This window comes from Eleutherodactylus coqui, chromosome 5 (genome assembly GCF_035609145.1).
Source record: "Eleutherodactylus coqui strain aEleCoq1 chromosome 5, aEleCoq1.hap1, whole genome shotgun sequence".
Taxonomy (NCBI): domain Eukaryota; kingdom Metazoa; phylum Chordata; class Amphibia; order Anura; family Eleutherodactylidae; genus Eleutherodactylus; species Eleutherodactylus coqui.
Window position 1 is genome coordinate 138,660,834 of NC_089841.1, and position 19,186 is coordinate 138,680,019.

Sequence of the window (19,186 nt, forward strand, 5' to 3'; positions counted from 1 at the left end):
AGTACAAACATAGACATATGCACATATATGCAACTTACCTCGCGCTGCTCACTACATATTTTGCAGAGCCAGATAGTGTGAGGGCGACTGTTGGTCTGTATTCCACACTTTACGCAAACATTCTGTTAAAATCAAGTATAATAGCCTAAAGTAGTGGTAGAAGTAGTAGTAAAAGTAGTAGTAATACATTAGTTTCAAATTATATTAATGCAAAAGTATAAATAAAGATATTTCTTCTAAAAGTTTCCAACAATAAATAAAAAACACACTATCCAAAAAATTACAGAAAAACATTCTTTGAAATATGTTCTACAAAATCTCTTGAAATGATTGAAATCTTTAAAAGGCTTCCTGACAACCTATAATATTATGTAGTCCATTAAAAGAAATAACCTTTTTGCAGTCTTCACAAACGACACACTTTGATCCAGGCAAGCCCAGTGTCTCCCCACAAAGTATGCAGCGATTAACACCATCACCAGATACAGTCTTCCTCATATCCTCTAACTTGTCCACCAAACGCCTAAGACAAAAGATAAAAAAATTACGTAACTACATTTCTCTCCACACAGAACCATGCTATGTTTCTAGTATGTAATTTATTTAGTGTCCTACCAATGAATGGAAGCAGATACCTTCCATTTCGAACATAGGCTTAGACGGTTTAAAAAGCTAATTTTAGGTAAAACAATATATTTGGTCATTGAATAAATGTGTTAATATTTTTGTTTTGAATTGTATATATTTCCTTAGTGTCACGTGGTCATGGGAATATCACTTATCCTTAACAGGGATTACTCCTGTCACAGTGCTGGATATCCCAGCTAGGAGGCAAAGACATCAACTGTTGGTCAACCATCATGTACCATAATTTGCAATGATGGTTGTAAGGTTTTCATTGCAACTGTAGATCAGGCAATAGAACAATGTTAAATAACAATATACAAAATAGATCTAAGTGCCGTGATCATGGTACCGTTATCATTATTGTTACTTTCACTATGAGTGAGTTACATATCTATACAAAAGTTATTCGAAATTCTTCTACTACAAAATGAACTAAATTGAGTATCTGTTGGACGCTGCCTTGAAGTTGAGGCTGAACGCACAAACCACCATGACTAAAAATAGAACAACCATGACTAGATAATTTAGTCAAACAGAAGACAAGCCTCGGGAGATGAAATTAGGAATCCCAGATTCATAGATGCTTCATGCGCTCCACTTGTGTGGTGACCTATATTTAACAAAGCAGTGGAGTACAGGAAAGGAATTATACATTGCCTATACTATGCGTCTTACTCTCTACTCTGTGTACAGATCAAGTCTGTGTTTGATGTAGGTTTTCCTTTTGACAAATTTCTTTTGGGAAAAACAGATAATAAGCACAGAACAAACATGAATATGCAAACCTGAAACATTAATAAATTGATTCTAGATCTTAAGCCAATTGACTGTAACTAAGCAATATGTAAGAGAACAATGAGTATTTTATAGCATTATAAGATTAACTATTTAATTAGAAACAAATACCAAAAGGGTTGTCCAGTTCAGAATACCCATATACATATACCCAATTAATACATTATAGGAAATTGCAATAGGTTGCACTTACTACACAGTGGGCTCCCGATAAAAAAGTATACTGGATAGCATGCCTGTCACGCCTTGTCAGCACATGCTTCCTACCATATTGGTGCTACTGTAGACACAGACAGGAGCACTTCTCTATAAGTGGTAGGTTGATTTGGTTGGCTGTGAGGTCAATTAGCCTAGCCAGACAATCACCATCTGTCTGTGTACATTTATTCTGGCCCTTCCTCTGAGTACACTAGTTTTTTCCAGTCTGGTTTAAGCATGCATGCCCATCAAATCCCCATCTATGTGCTGTCTGATTCCGTCAGACTGTCTGTCTGAACCCAATCTGACTTTTTAGACTACCTGTCTTGTCTGTGCCCAATATGACTTCTGTTAGACTGTCTGCCTAAACCTGTCTGAGGAGTTTCTGGTCTAGTCATTGGCACCTGGTTCAGCCTTGTACCTCTGTTTAGATAAGTCTGTCTGTGTTTTCCTTAGCCCGCCTTCACACGAACGAGTCGGATTCCGCATGCGTAATCCGACCCTATGCTCAGCCGGTGACCCTGCGTACTTATTATTTCTCTTCTTTTCTCTGTACTGCGGATGGCTGCTGCGAGCCACCATCATACATGCTCAGTACAGATTTTTTTTTAAATGTTCATTTTTCCCGCGCCTTTGCTAGGTAATAATGCGGGTACCCGCGGCCAATCCGCAATGTCAATTGCAGACAGGCAGTAGGTTGGATGGCTTCCATTGACTTCAATAAAAGTGTCCATGCAGACACTGCACAAAAATACAGCAGGCTACGATCTTTCCTCCGCTCGGAGAAACCACAATTAGTTTCTACGAGTGGTGATTTTCCGTAGCATGCTATTAACGGCATTTACTGCGGATCTGTGGTACAGACGCCAACGACGTATTCCGCAATGCAAATCTGTTCATGTGCAGATGGCATTACTTGCCATGTTGTGTTATCCTTGCTTTCACAAAAAAAAGTGTCAATGTTTTGTATATTTGCATTTTGGTTGTGTTTGCAATTTTCTGCATATTCGTACTTTAGGGACATTTACACTTGTATAAGCCAAGTCTGGATAAGGCCTGCACTGGCATAACAGGTCCTTTAAGGACATTAAATTTACGCTATATAAGGGTAAACCTTGCACAGACATGACATAATATCACTGATTCTTAAATTGGGGCCAGTGAGTAATGTATGGCTATACTGTGAGATATGTCCAATTCTTTTGTTAGATACATAAACATGGTGCATATAATTGACTCTGTGAGTGGCTTTTCATCTGCCATTAGCTGTCTTTTATAGGGCTCACTGGCAATGCAATGTCATGAGCATGGACACTGTAAGCCTCTAGAGATCTGTATTACAGGCTTCAAAGTAATCAGTGTGCTACCATATGCTACTTCTCTGTGGCACTTTGCGTTTCTCCGATAATGCAGGTTACCATTTTTTTTTCTTACTGGTTTTGAAGGTACTGTATGGAATTGATCCATGGCAGGATCTTTTAATACAGCCATGTGCATGAGGCCGAAAGCGGAAGAACAGAATAATGTAAGACATACTATTCCCTTTCAAAGTTAGACTGGCCTACCAAAGTACAAGAGCATCCTCTGGATGGCACATGCGCTGACACAATTTTGGTTCCCAAAGGTTCAGCCTCTGCTGCATTCACTCAGGGACCAAACAGATCCTCATTCTTTGGATCGTGGAGGTCCCAGTGGACATTAGGAGGGTCAACTTATCACTACAACAGTGTGGTCCAAAGAATTACAGTGTTCTATTTACTCAAGGTGTACAGTTATATCCTGGGCTCTATCTGGCTCTATACGTAGCAGGTGTCGGCAGTCTTTAACAGCTGACGCCCACCCAAAACAGCTGCAACGATTGCTATATTCATATGAACTACAGGGTTTCCATTAAAAAAAGTAGCTTTCATATAACCAGATCAATAGAAAAATAAAAAAGTTAAGGCTGTCAGAAGATGGCAGTTGAAAATAATGTAATTTTTTTCAAAGATATATATATATATATATATATATATATATATATACACACACACACACACACACACACACACACACACATATATATATATACACACACACACTTTTTTCCTTTTTCTTTGGTATAATCATATTACTGAACCGTAAAGTAAAGGTATTATGTCATTTTTGGCACAGTGTGTATGTCATTAAAACAAGACCCCACTAAAGATAACAGAATTGTTTTTTTCCTATTCCGCTCTGCCTAGAAATTTTTAAATGTTTATCATTACATTATATTAATAGTGCTACTGAAAAAATACAATTCATCTTGCAAAAACAAGCCTTCAGACAACTACGTTGTTAGATAAATAAGAGTTTTGTTTTTTTTCTTCTCACTTTCAAAAAATCATAAACAAAAATTTTTTAAAGTAATCTGCCATTAAACTCTTGATTTTAATATAAATTTATTATATAGCTAAATTTATTATATAGCTAGATAGCTAGAGAAGACTCAAATTAATTAATGAGGTTTTGGTGCAATTTGTCAGAAACTAAATATTTACATTTTTTTACAGGACAGATTTATTACATTTGTAAAATGCTAAATAGATAATTGATCATCATAACCAATGATAAATTTCTGGCAAATTGGGGTCTTCATTGACACGACATTCATTTATCACATTATTGACTAAAAATGGGTTTGTGAATCATTAATTGACAACCCAAATGACATTCAGGATGTTCCCCAAATGTTAACTGGGTCTTCAGTCAGGTTTGACTAGAATTATTATCTGCTTCCAGCTGGATGCACTTCTGGCTTTGGCTCAAAACCTGGATGAAAACCTGCAGCAAAATCCAAGGCTTTTTGTAACCTGAAATGAACCTCAACTCAAAAGCACCAGACTTCTACACTGAATGCTGGTACTTGAATGGCCTTGAAAATGGGCACAGAAGGCTTTCGGAAATCTACTATTGCTGTATACATAATATTGACAGTATGAATTTGATGTTTAGAAACTACATTTAGTACAATTGTACTCTGCTGTTAAGATCCCAATACATGAAAAAGGTTTGCTGATTTTTTTTTTTAAAGGAAATCATGCAAAGCCTAGTAGCAACTTTTCTATCTCTGGCTCTGCCTATCTGTAAATGAAGCAAACAGTATTCTTGGCACAAAGCAGAGTTGGCTTTCCACCAAATATTTAAGACTCTAGGCTGGCTAATATCTGCGTAGCAGTCTCTTGCATCTTCAGCTAAGAAAACAAGAAGTGATATCCCCCTGCTATAGGAAGGTCTGTTAAAAAATATATGGACCCAGGAAAGAAATTCAGTTGGTCAGGAGGTGTCATGGAACAGATTTGTAGGATTATGATATACACCCTTTTACTCATGAGAGCAAAGTGTCTAATTTCACTATTGCGGATTAATTTATACAATGGCGAGATTTCCTACTCAGTTTATTTCAATAGAACCCTTCCAGATTTTCAATTGGATTTATGTAAATGAAGCTCTTTCATTCCTTACCATTTTCATCTCTTAGGCCTAATTCACATGGGTGATGTTTTCATCCAAGTTCTGTCAGAGTTTGTAATTGAGTAAGCTCAGACAGAATTCTGACCAATTAAAGTCAATGGTGCTCTTCATACAAGCGATCATTCACACAGACTGATGGTCTGTGTGAAAAAAAAATAAAAATTGCAGCATGTCCTATTTTCATCCATTTTCATAGGCAAGGATAATTACATGCAATGTTCGGGCTCCGAGTAACTTGGAAAGCGCATGTACGGGGGTTGTACGTGTGCTGTCCAATGTGAGTTGTGCTCTGCTTCCAATTAATGAATAGAGGCGTTCTTGTTCATACTCAGCATCTCTTAAACTGGCTTTAAAATGTTTTGCTTTCAAATGGTTTAAAAGGATTTTTTTAAAGAGAACCCTATTAAAAAGTACACCTTATGGCGCAAAGTGTTAAGGCAGCAGTATAAATTACCTGAAAGGTCCCCTTTCCCATTATGTGTATAAACAAGACTAAGTCAAGATTGGTTTTCAGCCTCTGTATATTTATGGACAATGATCAGATATCTGAAATATGGAGACCATGATATGTAAACTAAAATAGAATCAAATTAATTGGCAGTAACCATCAATTGTCACATGACTTTTAATAAGCAACTCATTTGACATATAAATCAATCGCCATGCTCAGGAGCTTTACTGCAAACAGTAAATCCATTTATTAGAGCTTGAGGCAATTAGTGTCTCTTGAAAAAAATAAATAAATAAATAAAAATAAAAATCGACCTTGGGACACCTACAGTAAATTATTCCTAAATAATAGTATTTTCCAATTAAACAGTTTACTGTCAATTCAATTTATGACTTAATGTAGCTAAATAAATGTTAGTTAAGATTTTTTGCCCATAAGCAAGCATATCTATGATTGCATGATCTAGTTTACACTAATAAGCACACTTTGATACTCAATGACACTTATGTAATCCTAGGTTTTCATAAATTCCTACTGAGGTCATAATTCAATATCTACCCCTATCCTATGCACATTAAGGTCAACGTTTGCTAGAAAATCATTAATCTAATGTATCTTGTGGTTTACAACTAAGAAAAGGTTTGCCCAATTTATAAAATACATTTGCAATTTTTGAGCTGAAAAAGATTGTCTCACCAGTGACATCCTGTTTAATATGGAGTAAACTGAGAAGTTTATTATTTTAAGATACTATTGGGAGAATACAATTTGCAAGCCCCCATGGGGACAGGACTAGAGATGAGCGAGCGTACACGTCCGAGCTTGATGCTCGTTCGAGTATTAGGGTATTCGATATGCTCGTTACTCGAGACGAGCACCACGAGGTGTTCGAGTCACTTCCATTTTCTTCCCAGAAAATATTGCGCCGTTTTCTGGCCAATAGAAACACAGGGAAGGCATTACAACTTCCTCCTGTGAAGTTCCAGCCCTATCCCACCCCCCTGCAGTGAGTGGCTGGGGAGATCAGGTGACACCCGAGTATATAAACTGGGGCCGGCCGCGGCTCGCCACAGATGCACGCTGAGAGACATTAGGGAAAGTGCCGTCTTGCTGTAGCTGCTATAGGGAGAGTGTTAGGCTGTTATCTTCGTCTTCAAGAACCCCAACGGTCCTTCTTAGGGCCACATCTGACAGTGTGCAGTACTGTTGAGGCTGCTTTTAGCAGTTTTGCAAACTTTTTTTTTTTTTTTTGTATATCGGGCGTACAGACCATAGCGTCCTCAGTCTGAAGTCATTTTACTGAGTATAGGGGCAGTACTGCTGAGGCAGGGACAGTGGTACAGGGAAAGAGATATACTGGCTATATAGGCAGTGGGCTTTTTAAAAAAAAACTGGAAAAAAAAATCTTTGGGCCGCCTGTGACCGTGTTCAGTTTACTGTGTGGCTGCTGGGGGTAGTAGTCGCTCATTAATACCCAGCTAGGTGTTACTGCAGCCTTGCGCATAATTTTTTCTGGCTGCACTGTGCTTTCAATAACCACAGTAATCCTCCAACAGGGCAATCCATATACAGGCTATATCACAGGCAGTGGGCTTTCTCCCAAAAATTGGAAAAAAATACTATATTTGGGCTGCCTGTGATCGTCTTCAGTTTACTGCGTGTCTGCTGGGGGTAGTAATCGCTCATTAATACCCAGCCTTGCGCATAATTTTTTCTGGCTGCACTGTGCTTTCAATAACCACAGTCATCCTCCAACAAGGAAATCCATATACAGGCTATATAGACAGTGGGATTTTTTCCCAAAAATTGGGAAAAAATACTATATTTGGGCTGCCTGAGACCGTTTTCAGTTTACTGCGTGTCTGCTGGGGGTAGTAGTCTCAATAAATGCTTGATAAAGACCTAGTATGTGAGGTCGAAACGTCGCAGTCTTTTTATGCTCTTATACTGGGGAATAAAAGAGGAATTTCCTGAGTAAAGTTATCTAGTGTGCTGGTCCTCCTTTTGAAACTCTCCTGCTGGGGGTAGTAGTCGCTCATTATTACCTAATAATTGTTTCCTGGCTCTGCTGTGTCCGTTACATGATGGCCGTCATCCCGCCAGAGGGAAAGAGTATACATATATACGCTGCATATGCTGTCTGTCTGGTTTTTCACCTCACCATTCTAAAAAATTGAAGCAAAATACTTAAGGCCTACCACTGGCCTTTGGCCACTTGACTGGTTCTTCGCTGTGAATTCCAGTAGCTCAGTCATACGCACCTAGGTCTCACTACAGGCTTGCGCATAATTGTTTCATCCAACCACAGGCCAATAAGCGGCACATTTAATTACAGCGTTCTGTTTCTGCACTACTGGTAATACACCATGCTGAGGGGTAGGGGTAGACCTAGAGGACGTGGACGCGGGCGAGGACGCGGAGGCCCAAGTCAGGGTGTGGGCACAGGCCGAGCTCCTGGTCCAGGTGTATCGCAGCCGACTGTTGCAGGATTAGGAGAGAGGCAAGTTTCTGGGGTCCCCAGATTCATCTCACAATTAATGGGTCCACGCGGTAGACCTTTATTAGAAACTGAGCAGTGTGAGCAGGTCCTGTCGTGGATGGCAGAAAGTGCATCCAGCAATCTATCGACCACCCAGTCTTCTACGCCGTCCACAGCTGCAAATCTGAATCCTCTGGCTGCTGCTCCTTCTTCCTCCCAGCCTCCTCACTCCATGAAAATGAGACATTCTGAGGAGCAGGCAGACTCCCAGGAACTGTTCTCGGGCCCCTGCTGAGATTGGGCAGCAATGGTTCCTCTCCCACTGGAGGAGTTTGTCGTGACCGATGCCCAACCTTTGGAAAGTTCCCGGGGTCCGGGGGATGAGGCTGGGGACTTCCGGCAACTGTCTCAAGACCTTTCAGTGGGTGAGGAGGATGATGACGATGAGACACAGTTGTCTATCACTCAGGTAGTAGTAATTGGAGTAAGTCCGAGGGAGGAGCGCACAGAGGATTCGGAGGAAGAGCAGCTGGACGATGAGGTGACTGACCCCACCTGGTTTGCTACGCCTACTGAGGACAGGTCTTCAGAGGGGGAGGCAAGTGCAGCCACAGGACAGGTTGGAAGAGGCAGTGGGGTGGCCAGGAGTAGAGGCAGGGCCAGACCGAATAATCCACCAACTGTTTCCCAAAGCGCCCCCTCATGCCATGCCACCCTGCAGAGGCCAAGGTGCTCAAAGGTGTGGCATTTTTCCACTGAGAGTGCAGACGACCAACGAACTGTGGTGTGCAAGGTTTGTCACGCCAAGATCAGCCGGGGAGCCACCACCACCAGCATGCGCAGGCATATGATGGCCAAGCACCCCACAAGGTGGGACAAAGACCATTCACCACATCCGGTTTGCACCACTGCCTCTCCCCCTGTGCCCCAACCTGCCACTGAGATCCAAACCCCTCTCAGGACACAGGCACAACTGTCTCCCGGCCTGCACCCACACCCTCACCTCCGCTGTCCTCGGCCCCATCCAGCAATGTCTCTCAGCGCAGCGTCCAGCCGTCGCTAGCGCAACTGTTTGAGCGCAAGTACGCCGCAACATTGTACGTGCCCTCACCAACGCGGTTACTGGCAAGGTCCACTTAACAACGGACACGGGGACAAGCACAGGCGGGCAGGGACACTATATCTCCCTGACGGCACATTGGGTGAATTTAGTGGAGGCTGGGACCGAGTCAAAGCCTGGGACCGCTCACGTCCTACCCACCCCCAGAATAGCGGGCCCCAGCTCGGTGCTGGTATCTGCGGCGGTGTATGCTTCCCTCCACTAAACCACCCTGCTCCTCCTCCTCCTACGCAACCTCTGTCTTGCAATCAAGATGTGTCAGCAGCAGCACGTCGCCAGCAGTCGGTGTCGCGCGGTGTGGCAGCACAGCGGTGGGCAAGCGTCAGCAGGCCGTGCTGAAACTACTCAGCTTAGGAGAGAAAAGGCACATGGCCCACGAACTGCTGCAGGGTCTGACAGAGCAGACCGACCGCTGGCTTGCGCCACTGAGCCTCCAACCGGGCATGGTCGTGTGTGACAACGGCCGTAACCTGGTGGCGGCTCTGTAGCTCGGCAGCCTCACGCACGTGCCATGCCTGGCCCACGTCTTTAATTTGGTGGTTCAGCGGTTTCTGAAAAGCTACCCACGCTTGTCAGACCTGCTCGAAAAGGTGTGCCGGGTCCGCGCACATTTCCCTAAGTCCAACACGGACGCTGCCACCCTGCAGACCCTGCAACATCGGTTTAATCTGCCAGTGCACCGACTGCTGTGCGACATGCCCACACGGTGGGACTCTACGCTCCACATGTTGGCCAGGCTCTATGAGCAGCGTAGAACTATAGTGGAATACCAATCCAACATGGGTGGCGTAGTGGGAGTCAGCCTCCTCAATTCTTTACAGAAGAGTGGGCCTGGTTGGCAGACATCTGCCAGGTCCTTGGAAACTTTGAGGAGTCTACCCAGATGGTGAGCAGCGATGCTGCAATCATTAGCGTCACCATTCCTCTGCTATGCCTTTTGAGGAGTTCCCTGCAAAGCATAACGGCAGACGCTTTGCGCTCGGAAACGGAGGCGGGGGAAGACAGTATGTTGCTGGATAGTCAGAGCACCCTCATGTCTATATCTCAGCGCATTTTGGAGGGGGAGGAGCATGAGGAGGAGGGGGAAGAGACAGCTTGGCCCACTGCTGAGTGTACCCATGCTGCTTGCCTGTCATCCTTTCGGCGTGTATGGCCTGAGGAGGAGGAGGAGGAGGAGAAGGATCCTGAAAGTGATTTTCCTAGTGAGGACAGCCATGTGTTGCGTACAGGTACCCTGGCACACATGGCGGACTTCATGTTAGGATGCCTTTCTCGTGACCCTCGCGTTACACACATTCTGGCCACTACGAATTACTGGGTGTACACACTGCTCGACCCACGGTATAAGGAGAACCTTTCCACTCTCATACCCAAAGAGGAAAGGGGTTCGAGAGTGATGCTATACCACAGGACCCTGGTGGACAAACTGATGGTAAGATTCCCATCCGACAGCGCTAGTGGCAGAAGGCGCAGTTCCGAGGGCCAGGGAGCAGGGGAGGCGTGGAGATCAGGCAGCATGTACAGCGCAGGCAGGGGAATACTCTCCAAGGCCTTTGCCAGCTTTATGGCTCCCCAGTCAAGGCTGAGTCAGCGGGAGCACTGTAAAAGGATGGTGAGGGAGTACCTAGCCGATCGCATGACCGTCCTCCGTGACGCCTCTGCTCCGTACAACTACTGGGTGTCGAAGCTGGACACGTAGCTTGAACTCGCGCTGTATGCCCTGGAGGTGCTTGCTTGCCCTGCGGCTAGCGTCTTGTCAGAGAGGGTGTTTAGTGCGGCTGGGGGAATCATCACGGATAAGCGTACTCGCCTGTCAACTGACGGTGCCGATAGGCTTACACTCATAAAGATGAACAAAGCCTAGATTTCCCCAGACTTCTCTTCTCCACCAGCGTACAGCAGCGGTACCTAAACAATACGTAGGCTGCACCCGCGGATGGAAGCATCGTTCTCTATCACCATAAAAAACGGGGACCTTTTTAGCTTCATCAATCTGTGTATTATATTCATCCTCCTCCTCCTGCTCCTCCTCCTGTAACCTCACGTAATCACGCCGAACGGGCAATTTTTCTTAGGCCCACAAGGCTCAGTCATATGACTTTAGTAAACAATGTTTCTACGTTTCAATTCTCATTAAAGCGTTGAAACTTCCACCTGAACCAATTTTTATTTTAACTAGCTGCCTACAGGCCTAGTTACAAATTAAGCCACATTAACCAAAGCGATTAATGGGTTTCACCTGCCCTCTTGGTTGGGCATGGGCAATTTTTCTGAGGTACATTAGTACTGTTGGTACAGCAATTTTTTTGGGCCCTCGTCTACAGTGTAATCCTAGTAATTTTTATGGGCTTCGCCTGCACTCATGCTACAGCAAGGTGTGTGGGGTTGGCCTACACTTTTGCTACATAAATGTAACTGGGACCTTGTCTATAGTGCAACTACTGAAATGTGAAAGACTTATCTCCCTAAACTGCTGCAACGGGAATGTTACTGGGGCCTGTCTTGACTGCTACTACTACTGAAATGGAACTAACACTGTGCTCCCCCTATACTGCTGCTTCGGAATTGTTACTGGGGCCTGTCTTGACTGCTACTATTACTGAAATGGAACTAATACTGTGCTCCCCCTATACTGCTGCTAGTGATAGGTTACTGGGGCCTGTCTTGACTGCTACTATTACTGAAATGGAACTAATACTGTGCTCCCCCTATACTGCTGCTAGTGATATGTTACTGGGGCCAGTCTAGACTGCAACTACCACTGAAATGGAACTAATACTGTGCTCCCCCTATACTGCTGCTAGTGATATGTTACTGGGGCCTGTCCAGACTGCTACTACTACTGAAATGGAACGAATACTGTGCTCCCCCTATACTGCTGCTAGTGATATGTTACTGGGGCCTGTCTAGACTGCTATTACTACTGAAATGAAACTAATACTGTGCTCCCCCTATACTGCTGCTAGTGATATGTTACTGGGGCCTGTCTAGACTGCTACTACTACTGAAATGGAACTAATACTGTGCTCCCCCTATACTGCTGCTAGTGATATGTTACTGGGGCCTGTCTAGACTGCTACTACTACTGAAATGGAACTAATACTGTGCTCCCCCTATACTGCTGCTAGTGATGTGTTACTGGGGCCTGTCTAGACTGCTACTACTACTGAAATGGAACTAATACTGTGCTCCCCCTATACTGCTGCTAGTGATATGTTACTGGGTCCTGTCTAGACTGCTACTACTACTGAAATGGAACTAATACTGTGCTCCCCCTATACTGCTGCTAGTGATGTGTTACTGGGGCCTGTCTTGACTGCTACTATTACTGAAATGGGCGGTTGGGCAGCATGTTACCCAGGAGAAGTGGCAGCGGAGTGTCATGCAGGCAGTGATTGTGCTTTGTTCGAGGTATTGTGGTGCTTAGCTAAGGTATGCCTTGCTAATGAGGGTTTTTCAGAAGTAAAAATTGTTGGGGGGGGGGGCACTCTTGCCGCTATTGTGGCTTAATAGTGGGACCTGGGAACTTGAGATGCAGCCCAACATGTAGCCCCTCGCCTGCCCTATCCGTTTCTGTGTCTTTCCCATCACTTCCTTGAATTTCCCAGATTTTCACAAATGAAAACCTTAGCGGAGCATAGGTCCCATACAAAAATGCTCGGGTCGCCCATTGACTTCAATGGGGTTCATTACTCGAAACGAACCCTCGAGCATCGCGGGAAGTTCGACTCGAGTAACGAGCACCCAAGCATTTTGGTGCTCGCTCATCTCTAGACAGGACCCAATGTGACAAATGACAGTTTGTGTGTACAGCATTGTATACATGTGCTTTATAAATGAGTAGAGGTTTTCCATTGACGTAGCAGTTGGGGGACTTGTTTTTTTTGCCAGATAGGTTGTTTTTTTTAATGGTACCATGTAATGTTCCACATAATGTACTGAAAAGCTTTTAAAAATGTGTAAGTGGAATGAAATTTGGAAAAATGCAATTGCAGCATTTATGGGGGAAGAGGGCAATATACAGTGTGGGTGATAGCTGCAATCAGCCGCGCGGCCAATGTTCGGGGGTCCCGTACACCCCCCTTTTGCCATATCTATAATAAAAAAAATCTAAATCATAAAACAAAAAAACATAGTTGGTATCGCCGTGTGCGTAAATGTTTGATCTGTCAAAGAGCGCATTTACCTCGCACTGTGAACGTTGTTTGAAAAAAAAATAAAGAACGCCAGAAATGCACTTTTTCAGTTACCCTGTCTCCCAGAAAAATGCAATAACAAGCGATCAAAAAGTCGTATGCACTCCAAAATGGTACCAACGTAAACTACAGGATGTCTAGCAAATGAGCCCTCGTACAACTACGTCAATGGAAAAATAAAAACGTTATTGCGCACAGAAGATAGCGGCAGAAAATAATATTAAAAAATTAAGTCTTTGGAAAAAAAAAAAAGGATACAAATTTGGTATTGTAGTAATGAATGACCCATAGAATAAAGTTATCATGTCATTTTTGTTGCAGTTTGTGTGCTGTAGAAAGAAGATGCACTGAAAGATGGCGGAATTTTTTTTTCATTTTACTCCACTTAGAATTTTTAAAGGTTTTTCAGTACATTATATAATACATTAAATAGCACCATTAAAAAATACAACTTGTCCCGCAAAAAACAAGCCATCATATAGCGACATCGATGAATAAATAAAGGAGTTATAATTATTTTTTTTAAAAGGGGGGAGTAAAAAACAAAAATGGAAAAAAGGGCCGTGTCATTAAGGGGTTAGGGCCTCTGATTTTTCAAAGTTAATTTTAAAATTTAATTTTTGACTGTTTTGGTAAACTATGTCCATAATTGCTGGGAAGCCCTTCTCAGGGTTGACAACCAGTATGGGGAGGTCAGCTGCAAAAGCGGCCAATGTGTAAGTGGTGTTACCTACTCTCAGACCCTCTATGTCTTTGTTTTGTCTTATCCCTTGCTTCAGTTTTTCCATCACCAGTATGACGAGCATTGGGGATGGTGGGCGTCCCTGCCTCGTCCAATTTTTAAAGCTAAAGGGTTTGGACTTTGAACCGTTTATGAGTATCCTGGCCGAGGGTTCTGAATAGAGGGTGAAGATAGCTCTGATAATTTAATCAGGGAATCCAAACTTCACCAGTATGATTCTCATATTATCCAAGCTGACCCCATCAAAAGCGTTCTCGGCATCTGTACCAAGAAACACCAGGGTTTTTTTGTGTGTTTTGGCATGGTGGATAGCATGGATCAATCTGGAGGTGTTATATTTCTCTTCTCTTCCTGGTACAAAACCCACTTGGTCCAGATGGACGAGTTTAGTAATGTATGGGGAAATACGTTGGGCTATAATTTTCGCACATAGTTTTAGGACCACATTTAACAGAGAAATTGGACAATAATTGCTACAAGAATCAGGATTTTAACCTCCTATGGAATTAGGGTTATGAAAGCCTGATGTGATTGTTTAGGGAATGTAGCACTCCCAAGAAGGGGGTTACATAATTTAGTAAAAAATGGGAGGAAAGTCTCTGCAAATTTTTTGTAATACAATATGGATATGCCATCTGGACCTTGGGCTCTTCCCATTGGGAATTGAGGCCAAGACTTTGGTCACCTCTTCTAGGGAAACTGGGCATGTCAACTTAAAGATATCTTCCTGCGATAATTTCGAGAGTCTGAGAGTGTCTAAGAAGCTCTGTGAGAGTTCATGTGTATTGGCTTGGGGCTTTGGGGGTCAGTAGATAAGTTATATAGGGATTTATAAAATTTTTCAAACTCTTTTGTTATGTCCTTCGTAATGATCATTAAGTTTCCTAATGGGACCTTTATTTGAAAGAGTAGATCAGACTTTTATAGATGCAGAAATTCCATTTTTTTCATTTTTTTATTACAAAAGTTTTTTTTTTACTTTTAATAGTTATTTTTTGTAATATGAAAAAAAAACCTGTGTTTTTACTTATTTTTCCTTTATCTTTTAAAAGTTCCCTAAGGGATGTGAACTTGCGATTGTTTTGATCACTTATACAAAATACTGCAGCATTGCAGTATATTGAATTTCTGCAGGCATTCTATTAATCTTTGCTACAGGCCGTTGTTATTGGCAGAAATATATGATAGCCCTGGGGCCTTCACAAGGCCCCTGTCTGCCATGATACCTAAACAACATCTCGCAATCTTATCGCGGGAGGGCTGTTTGAGACATTTCAGTTCTGCTGGCAGAATTCAGCATGACATTTAAATGGTTAACAGTAGAGATGAGCGAACGTGTTCTTCCGAGCTTGATATTCATGCGAATATTAGGGTGTTCGGTATGTTCGTTATCCGTAACGAACACCATGCGGTGTCCGGGTTACTTTAACTTTCTTCCCTGAGACGTTAGCGCTTTTTTTTGGCCAATATAAAGACAGGGAAGGCATTACAACTTCCCCCTGCAACGTTTAAGCCCTATACCACCCCCCTGCTGTGAGTGGCTGGGGAGATAAGGTGTCCGCCTGATATAAAAGTCTGCCCCTCCCGCGGTTCGCTATGGATGCATTCTATATGCGCTCAATGGGGCCAGCGGCAGCAGCGCTGACCCCATTGAGAACATATAGAAGACAAATCCTTCTTCTCTGGCACAGCTGTAACAGCTGTAGCAGAGAAGAACGATGTTTGCCCATTGAATTCAATGGAGCGGCAATACAGCATGTTCCACTGAATGCAATGGGCTGCCGGCGATCGCAGGATGAATGGTCGGAAAGGGGTTAAATATATAACCCCTTCCCTGCAATTCATCCAGAAATGTGATACACTAAAAATATATACCGGCGTATAAGACGACCCCCCAACTGTCACCTTATACGCCGGTAATACAGTGGAGCAAAGAATAAAAAGCATTACTTACGTTTTTAGATGATCTGCGCCGCTCCTGCAGGCTGTCGCTCCCTCCTAATCCACGGCAAAGTATTCCTTTCTCCACGAAAGGCTTGAAATCCCCGCCTCCAGAAACACAGCCAATCACAGCCATTCAATGACATCATTGTCATTGGCTGTGATTGGCTGAAGGCACGTGTCTTTCTGGAGGCAGGGATTTAAAGCCTTTCATAGAGAAAGCTTGTCTGCCGTGGATTAGGAGGGAGTGACAGCCTGCAGGAGCGCCGCAGATCATCTAAAAACGTAAGTAATGCTTTTTATTCTTTGCTCCACTGTATTACCGGCGTATAAGGTGACAGTTGGGGGGTCGTCTTATACGCCCGGTCGCCTTATACGCCGGTATATATTTTTAGTGTAACACATTTCTGGATGAATTGCAGGAAAGGGGTTATATATTTAACCCCTTTCCGACCATTCATCCTGCGATCGCGGGCAGCCCATTGCATTCAGTGGAACCTGCTGTATTGCCGCTCCATTGAATTCAATGGGCAAACATCGTTCTTCTCTGCTACAGCTGTTACAGCTGTGGCAGAGGAGAACGATCTTTATGCTGACAGTGGGGGGGGGGGGGCACTCTTGCCGCTATTGTGGCTTAATAGTGGGACCTGTGAACTTGAGATGCAGCCCACCATGTAGCCCCTCGCCTGCCCTATCCGTCACTGTGTCATTCCCATCACTTTCTTGAATTGCCCAGATTTTCACACATGAAAACCTTAGCGAGCATCGGCGAAATACAAAAATGTTCGGGTCGCCCATTGACTTCAATGGGGTTCGTTATTCGAAACGAACACCCGGACATCGCGGGAAGTTCGTTCCGGATAACGAACACCCGAACATTTTGGTGTTCGCTCATCTCTAGTTAACAGCCAAGATTGGAGTTCTCTCCAATCACAGCTAGTGCATCCAGTTGTCAGCTGTCAAACACAGTCAAAAACCACCATGCATGGAGCAGGCTCAGCTTCCAAACCTGTTGCACATTGGATGTGCATGATGTTTGTATGCATGTATGTTGGAGGTCGCCAAATAGTTAATCTGTAGCTGCAAATTGACCAAAATACCCTTGAAATTTGTAATTAATAAAAACAAAAAGTTCTACTTAAAGTGGAAATATTTTATTTTTGTGTCTCCTACACCTTTTCCCTGGAGTAGATAGTTCTAGAGGCAATGCAATCGAGTCAAGAACAACTGTAAGCTGAAGCAGTATTAAGACACCATATAAATCTTGAATGTATTTCCTATCCAGTAAAATTAATTGTACTAAATTGAACACACCCAGTAGTTGACAATTCGCTTCATGATTATATATTAGCATGAACAGCTCTTAATATAGTTAAAGGGGTTGTCCCGCACCGAAACGTTTTTTTTTTTTTTTTCAACCCCCCCCCCCCCCCTCCCCGTTCGGCGCGGGACAACCCCGATGCAGGGGTTAAAAAAGAACACCGCACAGTGCTTACCTGAATCCCCGCGCTCCGGTGACTTCTTACTTACCTACTGAAGATGGCCGCCGGGATCTTCTCCCTCGGTGGACCGCAGGGCTTCTGTGCGGTCCATTGCCGATTCCAGCCTCCTGATTGGCTGGAATCGGCACATGATGGGGCGGAGCTACACGGAGCTACACGGAGCCCCATTGAGAAAAGGAGAAGACCCGGACTGCGCAAGCGCGTCTAATTTGGCCATTAGACGCTGAAAATTGGACGGACACCATGGAGACGAGGACGCCAGCAACGGAACAGGTAAGTGAATAACTTTTTATAACTTCTGTATGGCTCATAATTAATGCACAATGTACATTACAAAGTGCATTAATATGGCCATACAGAAGTGTATAGACCCACTTTGTTTCGCGGGACAACCCCTTTAAGACATGTTTTTCTATTCTTATTCATTAAACTTCTAGATATCTACAGTCAGAAATCTATCCATCAAGAGCATGTCATTACAAGCATGTGCAATGGAAGGAAAAGTTTCATTAAGCATATTATATGCTGCATCAGTCTACTGTCAGGTAGGATATGAACAACACACCAGATTTTCTATTTAATTATTTATACAGCTTAGAAGAAGAATGTCTAGAATAGCTAATAAACTGAAAAGGTCTTGACAATTTAACTACTTTTGCAGTTCTAAGCACGACACATAATTACAATGTATACTGTACCAACGGCAGGAATAAATAGCACCTCTAGTCTTGATCCAATTATTCAAAAATGCCTTATAGAAAAACTAATGGCAGATAAACTTTTATATCTGTGTTCAGTATTATCAAAAGGGTTGCACTGTTTAATTACAGGAACAGTGAACTGGAACATGTGGGTAGATTTATGAAATGGTCTAAAAGACAAACTGTTTTAGTTGCCCACAGCTCAGCTTTTGTTTTACCAGAGCAGATCACAACTAAGAAATTTTTTTCTCAACAGTTTTATAAATCACACCCATAGTATTTGTGTTTTTACAAATGTATAGCTAAAAAACGAGTAGAGACAAGAAATCCATATTGGTAGAAAAAAAAAAAAAAGAGCACTGCAAAAATTCTGATTACAATTTTAAAAAACAGCTATAGTCAGTAAATTAACATGTGCTAAAACCATGTGAACTGTAGCAAGTCTTGGAGGCCCATACTACTCCAGGCCTGTACCAATTAAAAGTACATAACTGAAGATATCTTGTATATTTTAGTTTTATGAACAATATTTAATGCTAAAAGTATTTGTCATAAAGACCGAACCAATAACCCCCCAAAAAATGTTCTTGATTTTTAGTGCTGAAGTGAAGAAGAGATGTGTGGATTATATTTTTGACGGATTCAATTGCTTTAAGTCAGTCTGCTATGGATGACTAAGACTAGAAGCCAGATAATACTGTCAGGGCTTAGTTCTGAGCATTGTGTAGGTGTAAAGCAGACTCTTAAAATGTCTTGGACTGAGATAACATTGATGGTTATAGATGACAAACAAAAATAGATTTTATTAATATAGCATCTAGAAGCCGTATGTAACTGTCTCTCTGAGACCAATTTATAACTGGTATTCTCCCGTTCCTGTTCCCTGGAGTAGTATTCTGCACTTCCTTCTGTGCAAAACACCTGGGAATACTTAATACA

The 19,186-nt window shown here is 42.9% G+C and overlaps 1 protein-coding gene across 1 annotated transcript in view; it reads right to left on the reverse strand.

Moving 5' to 3' along the window:
* Nucleotides 1-19,186, reverse strand: part of RPH3A (rabphilin 3A) — a 248,315-nt gene that overhangs the window by 92,920 nt on the left and 136,209 nt on the right. Inside the window, exons 4-5 of the mRNA XM_066601920.1 lie at nt 394-523; nt 39-122 (exon numbers count right to left, since the gene is read on the reverse strand). Coding sequence (XP_066458017.1) covers nt 39-122; nt 394-523 — 214 coding nt within the window. The remainder of the gene's footprint in view (nt 1-38; nt 123-393; nt 524-19,186) is intronic.